General features: G+C 52.2%; 1 protein-coding gene across 1 annotated transcript in view; it reads right to left on the bottom strand.

Annotated features, from left to right (window-relative positions):
- The window catches only part of EXOC4 (exocyst complex component 4), a 500,658-nt gene that overhangs the window by 13,253 nt on the left and 474,008 nt on the right, over window positions 1-13,397 (bottom strand). The window contains exons 16-17 of the mRNA XM_064142739.1: window positions 12,264-12,442; window positions 10,775-10,934 (exon numbers count right to left, since the gene is read on the bottom strand). Of these exons, the coding sequence (XP_063998809.1) occupies window positions 10,775-10,934; window positions 12,264-12,442 (339 nt within the window). The remainder of the gene's footprint in view (window positions 1-10,774; window positions 10,935-12,263; window positions 12,443-13,397) is intronic.

Below are 13,397 nucleotides of genomic sequence, written 5' to 3'. Positions count from 1 at the left end.
TGTCTCCAGTTCTGGGCTCCTCCATTGCAGAGAGATGTTGAGGTGCTGGAAGGTGTTGAGAGAAGGGCAGCAAGGCTGGGGAGGGGCCTGGAGCAGAGCCCTGTGAGGAGAGGCTGAGGGAGCTGGGGGGGTGCAGCCTGCAGCAGAGGAGGCTCAGGGCAGAGCTCATTGCTGCCTGCAGCTGCCTGCAGGGAGGCTGTAGCCAGGTGGGGTTGGGCTCTGCTGCCAGGCAAGCAGCAACAGAACAAGGGGACACAGTCTCAAGCTGTGCCAGGGCAGGTCTAGGCTGGATGTGAGGAGGAAGTTGTTGTCAGAGAGAGTGATTGGCATTGGAATGGGCTGCCCAGGGAGGTGGTGGAGTCACTGTGGCTGGAGGTGTTGAAGCCAAGCCTGGCTGGGGCACTTAGTGCCATGGTCTGGTTGCTTGGCCAGGGCTGGGTGCTAGGTTGGACTGGCTGAGCCTGGAGGTCTCTTCCAACATGGTTGATTCTGTGATTCCATGTACATGATGAGGCAGGTTTTGAAAGGAGACACCATCATCTCTCTGGGCAGCCTGTTCCAGTGCTCCATTGTCATAATTAAAAGCTCCTCCTCATGCTTAGATGGAACTTCTTATTCTCAGGTTTATGCCTGCTACCCCTTGTCCTCTGCCACTGAAAACAGACTGGTCCCATCCTCCTGACACCTATCCTTTAAGTATTTGTAAGCATTTACGGAAGCACTCCTCAGTTCCCTCCAGGCACCCACTCCTGCATGCCACAGACCTAGATCATAGAATCACAGAATCAAGAGACCTCCAAGCTCATCCAGTCCAACCTAGCACCCAGCCCTGGCCAATCAACCAGACCATGGCACTAAGTGCCTTATCCAGGCTTGGCTTCAACACCTGGGCCCCTGAGTTTAGAAGGGACATCGAAATGCTTGAGAGTGTCCAGAGAAGGGCGACGAGGCTGGGGAGAGGCCTTGAGCACAGCCCTACGAGGAGAGGCTGAGGGAGCTGGGATTGGTTAGCCTGGAGAAGAGGAGGCTCAGGGGAGACCTTATTGCTGTCTACAACTACCTGAGGGGTGGTTGTGGCCAGGAGGAGGTTGCTCTCTTCTCTCAGGTGGCCAGCACCAGAACAAGAGGACACAGCCTCAGGCTGTGCCAGGGGAGGTTTAGGCTGGAGGTGAGGAGAAAGTTCTTCCCTGAGAGAGTCATTGGACACTGGAATGGGCTGCCCGGGGAGGTGGTGGAGTCGCCGTCCCTGGGGCTGTTCAAGGCAGGACTGGACGTGGCACTTGGTGCCATGGTCTGGCCTTGAGCTCTGTGGTAAAGGGTTGGACTTGATGATCTGTGAGGTCTCTTCCAACCCTGATGATACTGGGATACCTCCAGGGACGGTGACTCCACCACCTCCCTGGGCAGCCCATTCCAATGCCAATCACTCTCTCTGCCAACAACTTCCTCCTCACATCCCGCCTATATCTGCCCTGGCATAACTGGAGACTGTGTCCCCTTGTTCTGTTGCTGCTTGCCTGGCAGCAGAGCCCAACCCCACCTGGCTACAGCCTCCCTTCAGGCAGCTGCAGACAGCAATGAGCTCTGCCCTGAGCCTCCTCTTCTGCAGGCTGCACACCCCCAGCTCCCTCAGCCTCTCCTCAGTGCAGATAAAGAAAACAATCCCTCTCTAGCCAGAATCTCCTAAACTTCCATCAGAGTTCCACAAGTTACTGGTCAGTGGCTAAGGATCATCTCAGAGGCCAAAGTCACTAAAGGCAACAATTCTAGAAGCAAAAATCCCTTCCCTTTAATTACCATTAGCAATGCAGCATGACAGAGAGAGATAAACACAGAGGCACCTGCACAAATAAGGAGCTTGGGAACACAAAGTAATTGCTTTGGTTCTTTTGCTTTCTCTCTCCTCACCAATGTTCAAAACTTATTAGTCTCAAGAACGGGCAGCAGGAGGCTGTCACCTCAGGGATGAAGAAGGAAGCTGTTAGTAAATTCATTTCCAGGACAATATATCCTGATGTGGTCAAAAGCAGAGGAGGAAATCTGCTCTGGCTGAGTCCAGCAGCCAAAAAAAAATGCTTCTTAAAATGCTGCTTGTTCACATCTTCTGCAGCTTGTGGCCCCAGGAAATGTGGACACCAGTTTGTGCTGGCTGAGAAGTTCACCTCCATTGATTGCTTCACTAATACACCCAGGAACCAAGCAGGGGGTTGGGGTGGGGGAAGTCAATGAAGCTTCTTGGGTTTTCAGTCCATTTCCAGGTTAGGAAAATTGAATTAATCTCTTTACTCAGAACAACTCAGACATCCACATGCAGGCAAAAGGGAAATCATTACAGAGGCCACTAAAACCCCCTCTGTATCTCTAAAGGTTACTCTGAGAAGATTAAAAGTGTCTGAGGGAAAAGCTGAAAAGGCTGATCCAAATAAAAGCCTTGAGTCAACAGTGCAAAGGCTGGGCAGGACCAGCACCAACTGGTATTTTAAGGGGCTTCCTAGAATCATAGAATCAACCAGGTTGGAAGAGACCTCCAACATCCTCCAGTCCAACCTATCCCTACCCCTTTGCTGTATGAAGCAATACTGATGAAGAGGATGCTGTGTGAGTCCCACACATCACAGTGTTTGGACAGCAGGGGTGAATGGAGCTGCTGTCTGTGGAGGTGTTCAAGAAAAGGAGAGGTTCAGGGAGATGGGGACAGCACTGGTCAGGGCACACCCTGAGTGCTGTGTCCACTTCTGGGCTCCTCAATTCAAGAGAGATGTTGAGGTGCTGGAAGGTGTTTGGAGAAGGGCAGCAAGGCTGGGGAGGGGCCTGGAGCAGAGCCCTGTGAGGAGAGGCTGAGGGAGCTGGGGGGGTGCAGCCTGCAGCAGAGGAGGCTCAGGGCAGAGCTCATTGCTGCCTGCAGCTGCCTGCAGGGAGGCTGTAGCCAGGTGGGGTTGGGCTCTGCTGCCAGGCAAGCAGCAGCAGAAGAAGGGGACACAGTCTGAAGTTGTGCCAGGGCAGGTCTAGGCTGGATGTTAGGAGGAAGTTGTTGTCAGAGAGAGTGATTGGCATTGGAATGGGCTGCCAGGGAGGTGGTGGAGTCTCTGTCCCTGGAGGTGCTGAAGCAAAGCCTGGGTGGGGCACCTAGTGCCATGGTCTGGGTGCTTGGATAGGGCTGGACTGGATGAGCTTGGTTGGATAGGTTGCACTGGATGGATAGGGCTGGACTGGATGAGCTTGGAGGTGTCTTCCAGCCTGGTTGATTCTATGATTCTGTGATTCTCACTTTATTCCTAAGCTGAGGTTGTGTCAAGCTGATACTGGGCACTAACTGCAAGAGTTCCTTCCTTTCCTTGATGAATTTGCATGAGTGAGCATGGAGGACACCAGCATGGTGGCACAGCTGATGATGTAGGGGCCTTTTGGGGTTAAATATGAGATCTGTATTCATCTTGGTTGGATAAGTTGGATTGGATGGATAGGTTGGATAGGTTGGATTGGATGGATAGGTTGGATTGGATGGATAGGTTGGAGAGGTTGGACTCAGTGCCATGGTCTAGTTGACTGGCTAGGGCTGGGTGCTAGGTTGGACTGGATGACCTTGGAGGTCTCTTCCAACTGGGTTGCTTCTCTGACTGCATGCAGAAGCTGAAAGGTTGGGAAGCCTCGAGCAGACACCTTGTTGCAAACACAGTGTATGGCAAGAGCAGCCAAGAAGCACTCTAGGAGATGCTGTGAAGGCATAAACTGGTGTCCTACTAAACCTCCTGGCAGCTGCAGATTTGACTGGAAATTAAACTCCACGGATGGGTGATTTGTTCCAGCCTGGATTTAATGAGTCCATAACAGGGAATCTGTTTGGGATGCATGAAGCATCCACCCAGCAGTACCCTTCTGGGGAAGGACTGTATGGGGACAACATCTGATCCCCCCAAAGCACATGGGGGAAGCAAGAAGGAGGAAGAGGAGGGGGTGGGCATCAAGCTGAGGGGTGGGTTTTAATCCTCTGTGGTTGGGATTTTTTGGTTAATGCAGTGAAACCACTAATTACAGCTAATTAAACCTGCACTGAGATCAAAGCTCAGTGGAAACTACAGGGGGGAGAAAACAAGAGAGGAAAGAAAGGAAAAGAAAACACAGATTTTGTCATAACCAAGTCCTTAATTGAAAACTAAAGCAGCTTTGTTAATTAAAAGCAGCAGAAGGGGAATGAGGGCATGCTCCACAGACACCCACCACGGCTCCAGCATCCTGATGGATGGAACAAGCCTTTGCCCACACTGACAGCAAAGAGCAGCTCCTCTTCTGCAGCCTTCTTCTGCTTCTGCCTCCTCGACAGGGTAGGGTCTTCCCAGCATCACAGAATCATAGAATCAGGCAGGTTGGAAGAGACCTCCAAGCTCAGCCAGCCCAACCTAGCACCCAGCCCTGGCCTGACCACTCAGAATTTCTGATATCCATGTTGTATACTCAACTAAGGGGGGGGTTTACTCCAGCTGAATGATCTTAATCACCCCAGATTCTCTTCTGGCTTGAGAGCATCTCCAAGGGAGAACATCTCAGACACCTTTCCCACCTGGTTCTGAACCACAAGTGAGCAGAGAATCTCAGAATCATAGAATCAGGCAGGTTGGAAGAGACCTCCAAGCTCAGCCAGTCCAACCTAGCGCTCAGCATTATGCAGCCAACCAGACCATAGAATCAACCAGGTTAAAAGAGACCTCCAAGCTCATCCAGTCCAACCTAGCACCCAGCCCTGGCCAGTCAACCAGACCATGGCACTGCCTCAGCCAGGCTTCTCTTCAACACCTCCAGGGACAGAGACTCCACCACCTCCCTGGGCAGCCCATTCCAATGCCAATCACTCTCTCTGCCAACAACTTCCTCCTAACATCCAGCCTAGACCTCTCTGGGCAGCCCATTCCAATGGCAAGCAGGACCACTGCAAAGGCACCTGAGAGCAGAACAGCAGCCTGCTGCTGAATAAAGGGGATGCAGATCAGAATCCATTAGATCTGAGGTTCAGCACACACAAGTCACCCATCAGGAATGGCTCTCAGTTGAGTCTTCTCTCAACCAGCTACATCCTCAGGCAACCTGGGCATTCAGGCAGCAAACACATCCTGGTGACTCTCTATTTAGGGAATTATGGCACTGTTTTGGCTGGAAAAGACCCTTAAGCTGACTGAGTCCAGCCACTAACTCTACCAAGACTGATGCTCAACCACGTCCCTCAGCACCACATTTCTGTGGCTTTTAAACACCTGCAGGGATGAGGATTCAAGCACCTCCCTGGGGAACCTGTTCCAGCATTTGAGAAGCCTTTGAGTGAAGAAGTCCCCTGGTGCAACTTGAAGCTGTTTTCTCTTGTTCTATCATTTCTTACCAGGGAGAAGAGAATGACTCCCAGCTGGCTCCAGCCCCCTTTAGGGGAGCTGTAGAGAGCCAGGTCTTCCCTCAGCCTCCTTATTCTCCAGGCTGAACAACCCCAGATGCCCCAGCTGTTCTCTAGACCCTTCATCAGCTTTGTTGCCCTTCTCTGGACATGCTCCATCACCTCAATGTCCTTTTTGGAGTGAGGGCCTCAAAACTGATCCCAGTACTCAAGGCGTGGCCTCCCCAGTGCTGAGGACAGACAATCACGTCCCTGGTCCTGCTGGTCACACTGTTGCTGATACAGGCCAGGAGGCTGTTGTCCTTCTTGGCCACCTGGGCACACTGCTGGCACATCTTCATGTACCAAGACTTAAATCAGAAGGAGAATTGATATCTGACACTGTTTAGTTCTTTCCAAGCCCTGGGATGCTGAAGGGATCTCTAATGCTCACTGGCTTCTCCTTCCCTCTGCAGCACCCAGTAGATGGCAGCAAGTTACTGCTTATTCCTCCTGCCTGGGACATCCTTGTGCGTTAGGAAGAGGAACAAATCTCTCCTACTCCTTTGTAACAGCAACAAAAAATCCTCTGCATGCCAGTCATAGGAGGAGAGGAGCTCTGGATGCTGTGCATCCCGTGCAGAACTAAAGCACCTTCTGAAATCCTGCTGCTGCAGTTCACAGATTGGTCCTGCTGCTATTTTCTGATTCACCCCATGGAAGAATCAGAGAACCTGCCACATCCATGGGTGTTTGTGCTGAAAGCAAGCACAGAATCAAGCAGGTTGGGAGAGACCTCCAAGCTCAGCCAGTCCAACCTAGCACCCAGCCCTGTCCAGTCAATCAGACCATGGCACTAAGTGCCTCAGCCAGGCTTGGCTTCAACACCTCCAGGGATGGTGACTCCTGATTGCACTGGGAAATGTAGCACAAGGGCATCTCTGCCTCTAGTCACAGACTGAGGTAGTCCTAAACCTGGAGGCTGTCTACATGCACTCTGCTGCTGTGATTTCAGTCAAGCTTACAAGGAAAACCAGAGTGTGCAGGGGATGCTAAAGCAGAGATCACAGAATCATAGAATCAAGCAGGTTGGAAGAGAGCTCCAAGCTCAGCCAGCCCAACCTAGCACCCAGCCCTGGCCAATCACCCAGACCATGGCACTGAGTGCCCCAGCCAGGCTTGGCTTCAACACCTCCAGAGACAGTGACTTCACCACCTCCCTGGGCAGCCCATTCCAATGCCAATCACTCTCTCTGACAACAACTCCCTCCTAACACCCAGCCTAGACCTGCCCTGCCACAGCTTGAGACTCTGTCCCCTTGTTCTGGTGCTGCTTGCCTGGCAGCAGAGCCCAACCCCACCTGGCTACAGCCTCCCTGCAGGCAGCTGCAGACAGCAATGGGCTCTACAACCTCCCCAGAGGTGTTCAAGTCCAGGTTGGATGAGTCCTTGAGCAACCTGTTCTAGTGGGAGGTGCCCCTGCCTAGGGCAGGGGGTTGGAATTGGATGAGCTATGAGGTCCCTTCTAACCATTCTATGACCAACAAAGCTGTTTAAAGGGCCTAGAACACAAATCTTGTGAGGAGCAACTGCAATAAATGGGATTGTTTAGCCTGGAGAAAAAGAGTTTGAAGGCAGATCTTGTCACTGCCTATAAGGAACAAGGCATAGGAAAAGAGGTAACAGCCTCTGCTTGCACCAAGGGAGCTTTAAGCTGGACATGAGGAACAGTTTCTTCCCCCAAGGGGTTGCCAAGCCCCAGAACAGGCTGCCCAAGGCAGCAGTGGAATCCCAATTCCTGGAGAGATTTAAAAGCCATGGAGGTGGCTGGATGTCAGGAGGAAGTTGTTGTCAGACAGAGTGATTGGCACTGGAATGGGCTGCCCAGGGGGGTGGTGGAGTCACTGTGCCTGGAAGTGTAGAAGCAAAGCCTGAATGAGGCACTTAGTGCCATGCTCTGGTTGACTGGATAGGGCTGGGTGCCAGGTTGGGCTGGATGAGCTTGGAGGTCTCTTCCAACCTGGTTGATTCTATGATTCTGTGGTTTAGTGATGACCTGGCAGTGCTGGGTTAATGGTTGGACTGGATGGCATTAGAGATCTCTTCCAATCAAACGGTTCTATGACTGTTAGAATCACAGAACCAGGCAGGGTTGGAAGGGAGCACAAGGAGCAGCCAGTTCCAACCCCCCTGCCATGCCCAGGGACACCCTACCCTAGAGCAGGCTGCACACAGCCTCAGCCAGCCTGGCCTCAAACACCTCCAGCCATGGGGCCTCAACCACCTCCCTGGGCAACCTATTCCAGCCTCTCACCACTCTCCTGCTCAACAACTTCCTCCTCACCTCCAGCCTCACTCTCCCCACCTCCACCTTTGCTCCACATTCATTTTACTGTCACTGTGTTCACTAAGGCTGGTGCAGTGCCTTTCCCAACCCATCAGTCTCTCTCCCTTACCCCCTTTCTCTTCCCTTTGGGAAGGCAGAGGAGTTCTTCTAAAGCCTCTGATGGCTTCTCCAGCCCTAATCCTTGACACCCTCTAATGCCACAAATCTAATTCCAGGTCTGAACACTGCAAAATTGGGAGGTATTTGGAACTGATGGTCACTCCCAGACTCTGCAGCATCTGCTGAAGTGTTCCATGTGGGAAGGAAATCCTGATTGCTCTTTAACATAGCAGTGGATGATGCCCTAACGACTGCCTGCATCTCTGCTGGCCTAGATACTGAACATGCATAGGAGGGGGAAAAAAAACCCAAACTATTAATATCTGCAGCACACTTAGCAAAGGCCACAAATCCTCTGGTGACACCTCAGCACTCAGAACCAGGCAATTTTACCTCGGGTTTGTTGATGGGGAAGGTCCCTGCTAGAGTTTGCAGTTTGTTTTGTTCAATGGCAATCTGCTCCAGCTCTGCTGACAGCTTCCTGACTCAACTCTGCCTGGAACTGAGAATCTCCAACTAAAACTGATGGCAAATGAATTTTCTCCCTGCCATGGTGTGCTGGGCTGCAGCCAAGAGCAGTGTGGGCACAGGGCAAAGGAGGGGATTCTGCCCCTTGGCTCTGCTCTCCTCACACCCCACCTGCAGTCCTGGGGGCAGTTCTGGAGCCCCCAGCACAAGCAGGACATGGAAGTGTTGGAGCCAGTCCAGAGGAGGGCACCAAGATGCTGAGAGGGCTGCAGCAGCTCTGCTCTGAGGACAGGCTACAAGAGCTGGGGCTGTGCAGCCTGCAGAAGAGAAGGCTTCAAGGAGACTTTAAAGTGGCCTTCCAGTATCTGAAGGGGGCTACAGGCAGGCTGGGGAGGGACTAGTGACAAGGTCTGGTAATGACAGGAGGAGGAGGAATGGGTTTAAAGTGGCAGAGGGGAGATTGAAACTGGATGTTAGGAAAGGGTTGTTTGCAGTGAGGGTGGTGAGACACTGGCACAGGTTAAGGGTGGTGAGACACTGGCACAGGTTGCCCAGGGAGGTTGTGGAGCACAGAATCACCCAATGTGATCAAAGATCACATTGGGTGATTCTGTGCTCCACAACCTCCCTGGAGGTGTTCAAGTCCAGGTTGGCTGAGGCCTTGAGCAACCTGTTCTAGCAGGAGGTGTCCCTGCCTATGGCAGAGGGTTGGAACTGGATGAGCTTTGAGGTCCCTTCCAAACCAAACTAGGAGGAAGTTCTTCAGCATGAGAGTGGTGAGAGGCTGGAATGGGTTGCCCAGGGAGGTGGCTGAACAGGGAGGCTGTAGCCAGGTGGGGTTGGGCTCTGCTGCCAGGCAAGCAGCAACAGAACAAGGGGACACAGTCTGAAGCTGTGCCAGGGGAGGTCTAGGCTGGATGTTGTTAGGAAGTTGTTGTCATAGAGAGTGATTGGCATTGGAATGGGCTGCCCAGGGAGGTGGTGGAGGTGTTGAAGCAAAGCCTGGATGAGACACTTAGTGCCATGGTCTGGTTGATTGGCCAGGGCTGGGTGCTAGGCTGGGCTGGCTGAGCTTGGAGCTCTCTTCTAACCTGGCTGATTCTATGATTCTATGTTATCTCTTCACCTTCCCCTTCAGGCTCCACTTCACACCGTGCAGCACTGTGAGTCAGAGCTCCACAGCTACTCATCCCTTCCTGCAAGGACCTCTCCAGAAACCAGCCAAGCCTGCTGTGCCAGCTTCCACTAGTGCCTGGTCAGCATTTCATTATTTGGGTGCCAGCTGCTGTCAGCACATCCTCAAGCTCTTTCTGCCTGCCAAAAAAAACCCCTGAGCTAATTTATTTAGCATTTCAGCAGATGAGGAGGGGAAAAAAATCATTTAAAAAGGGAAAGATTGAATTTGAGAACTCTTCTCCTTAGAGAGTTTGTAATGGATCTTTCTCTCTCCCCCTCCTCCAGGCCTCAGCATTCATAACTTCCCCATGTCAATGTTATTATGAAGAAGCTAATTCAATAATGAGATCATTCCCCAAATGAGAGCCCAAGTAAATGAGGCACTCAGTCATATCTACTCTCCTTCATCTGAGGGAGTCATGTTCCTCTCCTAATTCAGTCTCCAAGACCAATGGCCAAAGGATGACAAAAACTGTTTCTGATGGTTGTGGAGGGGCACATCTGCCAGGCAAAACTCTGTCACTTCACCTACATGCCTTAATATACAAGTTCCAGACTCTTCCTTTGGTTATTTCTTGGACTCAGCTGCCTGTTGAACCAGCTGCTGCCACACATGATCATAGAATGAGAGAATCAAGCAGGTTGGAAGAGACCTCCAAGCTCAGCCAGTCCAACGTAGCACCCAGCCCTGGCCAGTCAACCAGACCATGGCACTAAGTGCCCCATCCAGGCTTGGCTTCAACACCTCCAGCCACAGCAACTCCTCCACCTCCCTGGGCAGCCCATTCCAATGCCAATCACTCTCTCTGCCAACAACTTCCTCCTAACATCCAGCCCAGACCTCCCCCAGCACAACTTGAGACTGTGTCCCCTTCTTCTGTTGCTGCTTGCCTGGCAAGGAGGCCTACAAAAAGCTGTGGAGGGTCTTTTGAGGCTGTCAGGGAGTGTCAGGACTGAGGGGAATGGAGCAAAGCTGGAGGTGGGGAGAGTGAGAGTGGAGGTGAGGAGGAAGTTGTTGAGCAGGAGAGTGGTGAGAGGCTGGAATGGGTTGCCCAGGGAGGTGGTTGAGGCTCCATGGCTGGAGGTGTTTGAGGCCAGGCTGGCTGAGGCTGTGTGCAGCCTGCTCTAGGGTATGGTGTCTCTGGGCATGGCAAGGGGCTTGGAAATGGATGATCCTTGTGCTCCCTTCCAACCCTGACTGATTCTATGACTCTATGATTCATCTCCATCCAGTTGCACGCAGCAGGGGTGAAGCTTTCAGACAGAGCCACCACTGCAGAGGTGGACACGAAAAGAAGACCAAAGGCAATGTGATGCTCTTGGCTTACCTTGCAAAGTCCAGGTCAGCCTCACGTGACATGGTGATGTTGGTCAGGTTTTGCTGCAGGATGAAGATGTTCCTGCACATCTTCTTGATGCCAGACTCACTGATGCGCTTGAAGTAGTGGGCACCGTTGATAAGGATGCAGGATATGAGGTGGCCCAGACCTGCAAGGATGAGAGGGAACCCAACAATGACATTACAGCAGGAGGGTGTTCAGTGACAACAGTTGATCATGAAGTGCATGACTGACTGAGTGCTGCTAGGTGGTACAGGAGCAGGAGGATACACTGAGCTGTACCTGGAAACAGCCCTCAGCAAATCCCCTCTGCGTTTTAGGAGGTTCTTCATGGTTTCCTTCTTTAGTAGAAAACCAACCCTGCCCCAAAGAGTCTGAAAACTCCAAGTGGCATTGTCATTATCATAGCCACATCATATCAAAGCATTATCACACCCACTGATGTTTCCATGGCACTTCCAGATGTACAATCAGCCTTTGCACAACGTCCCTTTCAGTCCTTCTTTCTGTCAGACTACTACTGCTCCTTATCCCAGTTTGAGACCACAAACTGCCCAGGACTGGAGGACAGAAGTGACTCTGAATCCTTTTAGAGAGCAATAATGAAGATACTGCAAATTGATTGGAAGTTTAAACGGAGATTCTATTAACAGAGGCATACATGCAAAAGGCAAGCAGGCAGAACGAACACATCCTGGCTCAGGAGCAGTGTGGGCAGCAGGACAAGGGAGGTTCTTCTGCCCCTGGGCTCAGCACTGCTCAGGCCACTCCTGCAGTGCTGTGTCCAGTTCTGGGCTCCTCCATTGCAGAGAGATGTTGAGGTGCTGGAAGGTGTCCAGAGAAGGGCAAGGAAGCTGGTGAGGGGCCTGGAGCAGAGCCCTGTGAGGAGAGGCTGAGGGAGCTGGGGGTGTGCAGCCTGCAGCAGAGGAGGCTCAGGGCAGAGCTCATTGCTGCCTGCAGCTGCCTGCAGGGAGGCTGTAGCCAGGTGGGGTTGGGCTCTGCTGCCAGGCAAGCAGCAACAGAAGAAGAGGACACAGTCTCAAGCTGTGCCAGGGGAGGTCTAGGCTGGATGTGAGGAGGAAGTTGTTGTCAGAGAGAGTGATTGGCATTGGAATGGGCTGCCCAGGGAGGTGGTGGAGTGGCTGTGCCTGGAGGTGTTGAAGCAAAGCCTGGCTGGGGCACTTAGTGCCATGGTCGGGGCGATTTGGCCAGGGCTGGGTGCTAGGTTGGACTGGATGAACTTGAAGCTCTCTTCCAACCTGGTTGATTCTTTGATTCTATGGCTCTATGAGAGCCTCTGTCACCTGCCTAGTGCCTGGCCCAGCCCTAATCTTTCCCAGTGGCTCTCCCTCACCAGGCTGCTCCAGGAGGGAACAGCAGCACAGTCTGCCTTACCCCAGCAGCACTGCTGCTGAGCTTTGCCACGAGAACCAGAAAGCACTTTGTAAGGAGCAAACTCTTAGGGTGCATTTCTGACCTTCAAAGATGTACTGGAACTTGTGCTGCTGCAGGCTGGCACTCATGGCTTCCTCAATGGCACTGATGTCCTTGTTGAGCCTTACCACCAGGGGGTCATAGTCCATGCTCTCCACGTTGGCCACGATGGCATAGTTGCCCTGCTTAGCCAGAGGGATCAGGTAGTGGAAGCAATGAACTCTGTGAGACAGAAGAGAGAAAGACCACATTGAACAACCCCACCCTGAGAGTATCAGTGGGTTTGCACTGTTACCTTCTTGTTCTCCTTCCAATGCTCAAGCAAGTTAAAACCAACAACTACCTGAAGACAGAGGTAGTTATCATAGAATGGTTAGGCTTGGAAAGGACCTTAAAGATCATCTAGTTCTGACCTCCCCTGCCATGGGCAGGGACACCTTCTACTAGACCAGACTGCTCACAGCCTCACCCAACACAGTCTGGAACATCTGCAGGGAGATGTCCTAATGTCCAGCCTAAACCTTCCAGCTTCAATCCATTCTCCTCCATCCTATCACTACCAGCCCTCCCCTGTGTTCTCATAGGCCCCCTTCATTTCTTCTACTCTTGACCTCTTGCCAGCTTCATGGCACTTTTCTGGACCTGCTCCAGCACTTCAATGTCCCTCTTGTTGTGAGAGGCCCAAAACTGAATGATGAGAGGTGGCCTTATCAGTGTTGAGTACAGGGGGATGCTCCCTGCCCTAGTCCTGCTGCCCACATTAGGTCTGACCCAAACTAGGATGCTGGTGTCCTTCTTGGCCACCTGGGCACACACTGGCCCATCTTCAGCTGGCTGAAAAACCTACATACCCAGGTCCTTTTCTGCCAGGCAGCTTTCCAGTCACTTTTCTCCCCACCCTGTAGCATTGCATGGAGATGTGACCCAAGAACAGAAGCCAGCAGCTGGCCTTGCTAAGCATCATAACGTTGGTCTCTGCTGAAGGAGAAATTCTGTGCATTCAGATCACTTATTAGGAGTTCTGCAGCAACTGTAAGGCAGTAATTTCTCTCAAAGCTATAGAGGAAAGGGCTATGTCCAGCATAGTCCACAGCAAAGCACCTTCTGCTTCTGTGAGCCTTGAGCTACATCAAACAGCGCTCAAAGGAACAGGAGGTCACCTGGGTTCTTCAGCTAC

This window comes from Pogoniulus pusillus, chromosome 4 (assembly GCF_015220805.1).
Source record: "Pogoniulus pusillus isolate bPogPus1 chromosome 4, bPogPus1.pri, whole genome shotgun sequence".
Taxonomy (NCBI): Eukaryota; Metazoa; Chordata; class Aves; order Piciformes; family Lybiidae; genus Pogoniulus; species Pogoniulus pusillus.
This window is presented reverse-complemented; position numbering and strand designations above follow the sequence as displayed.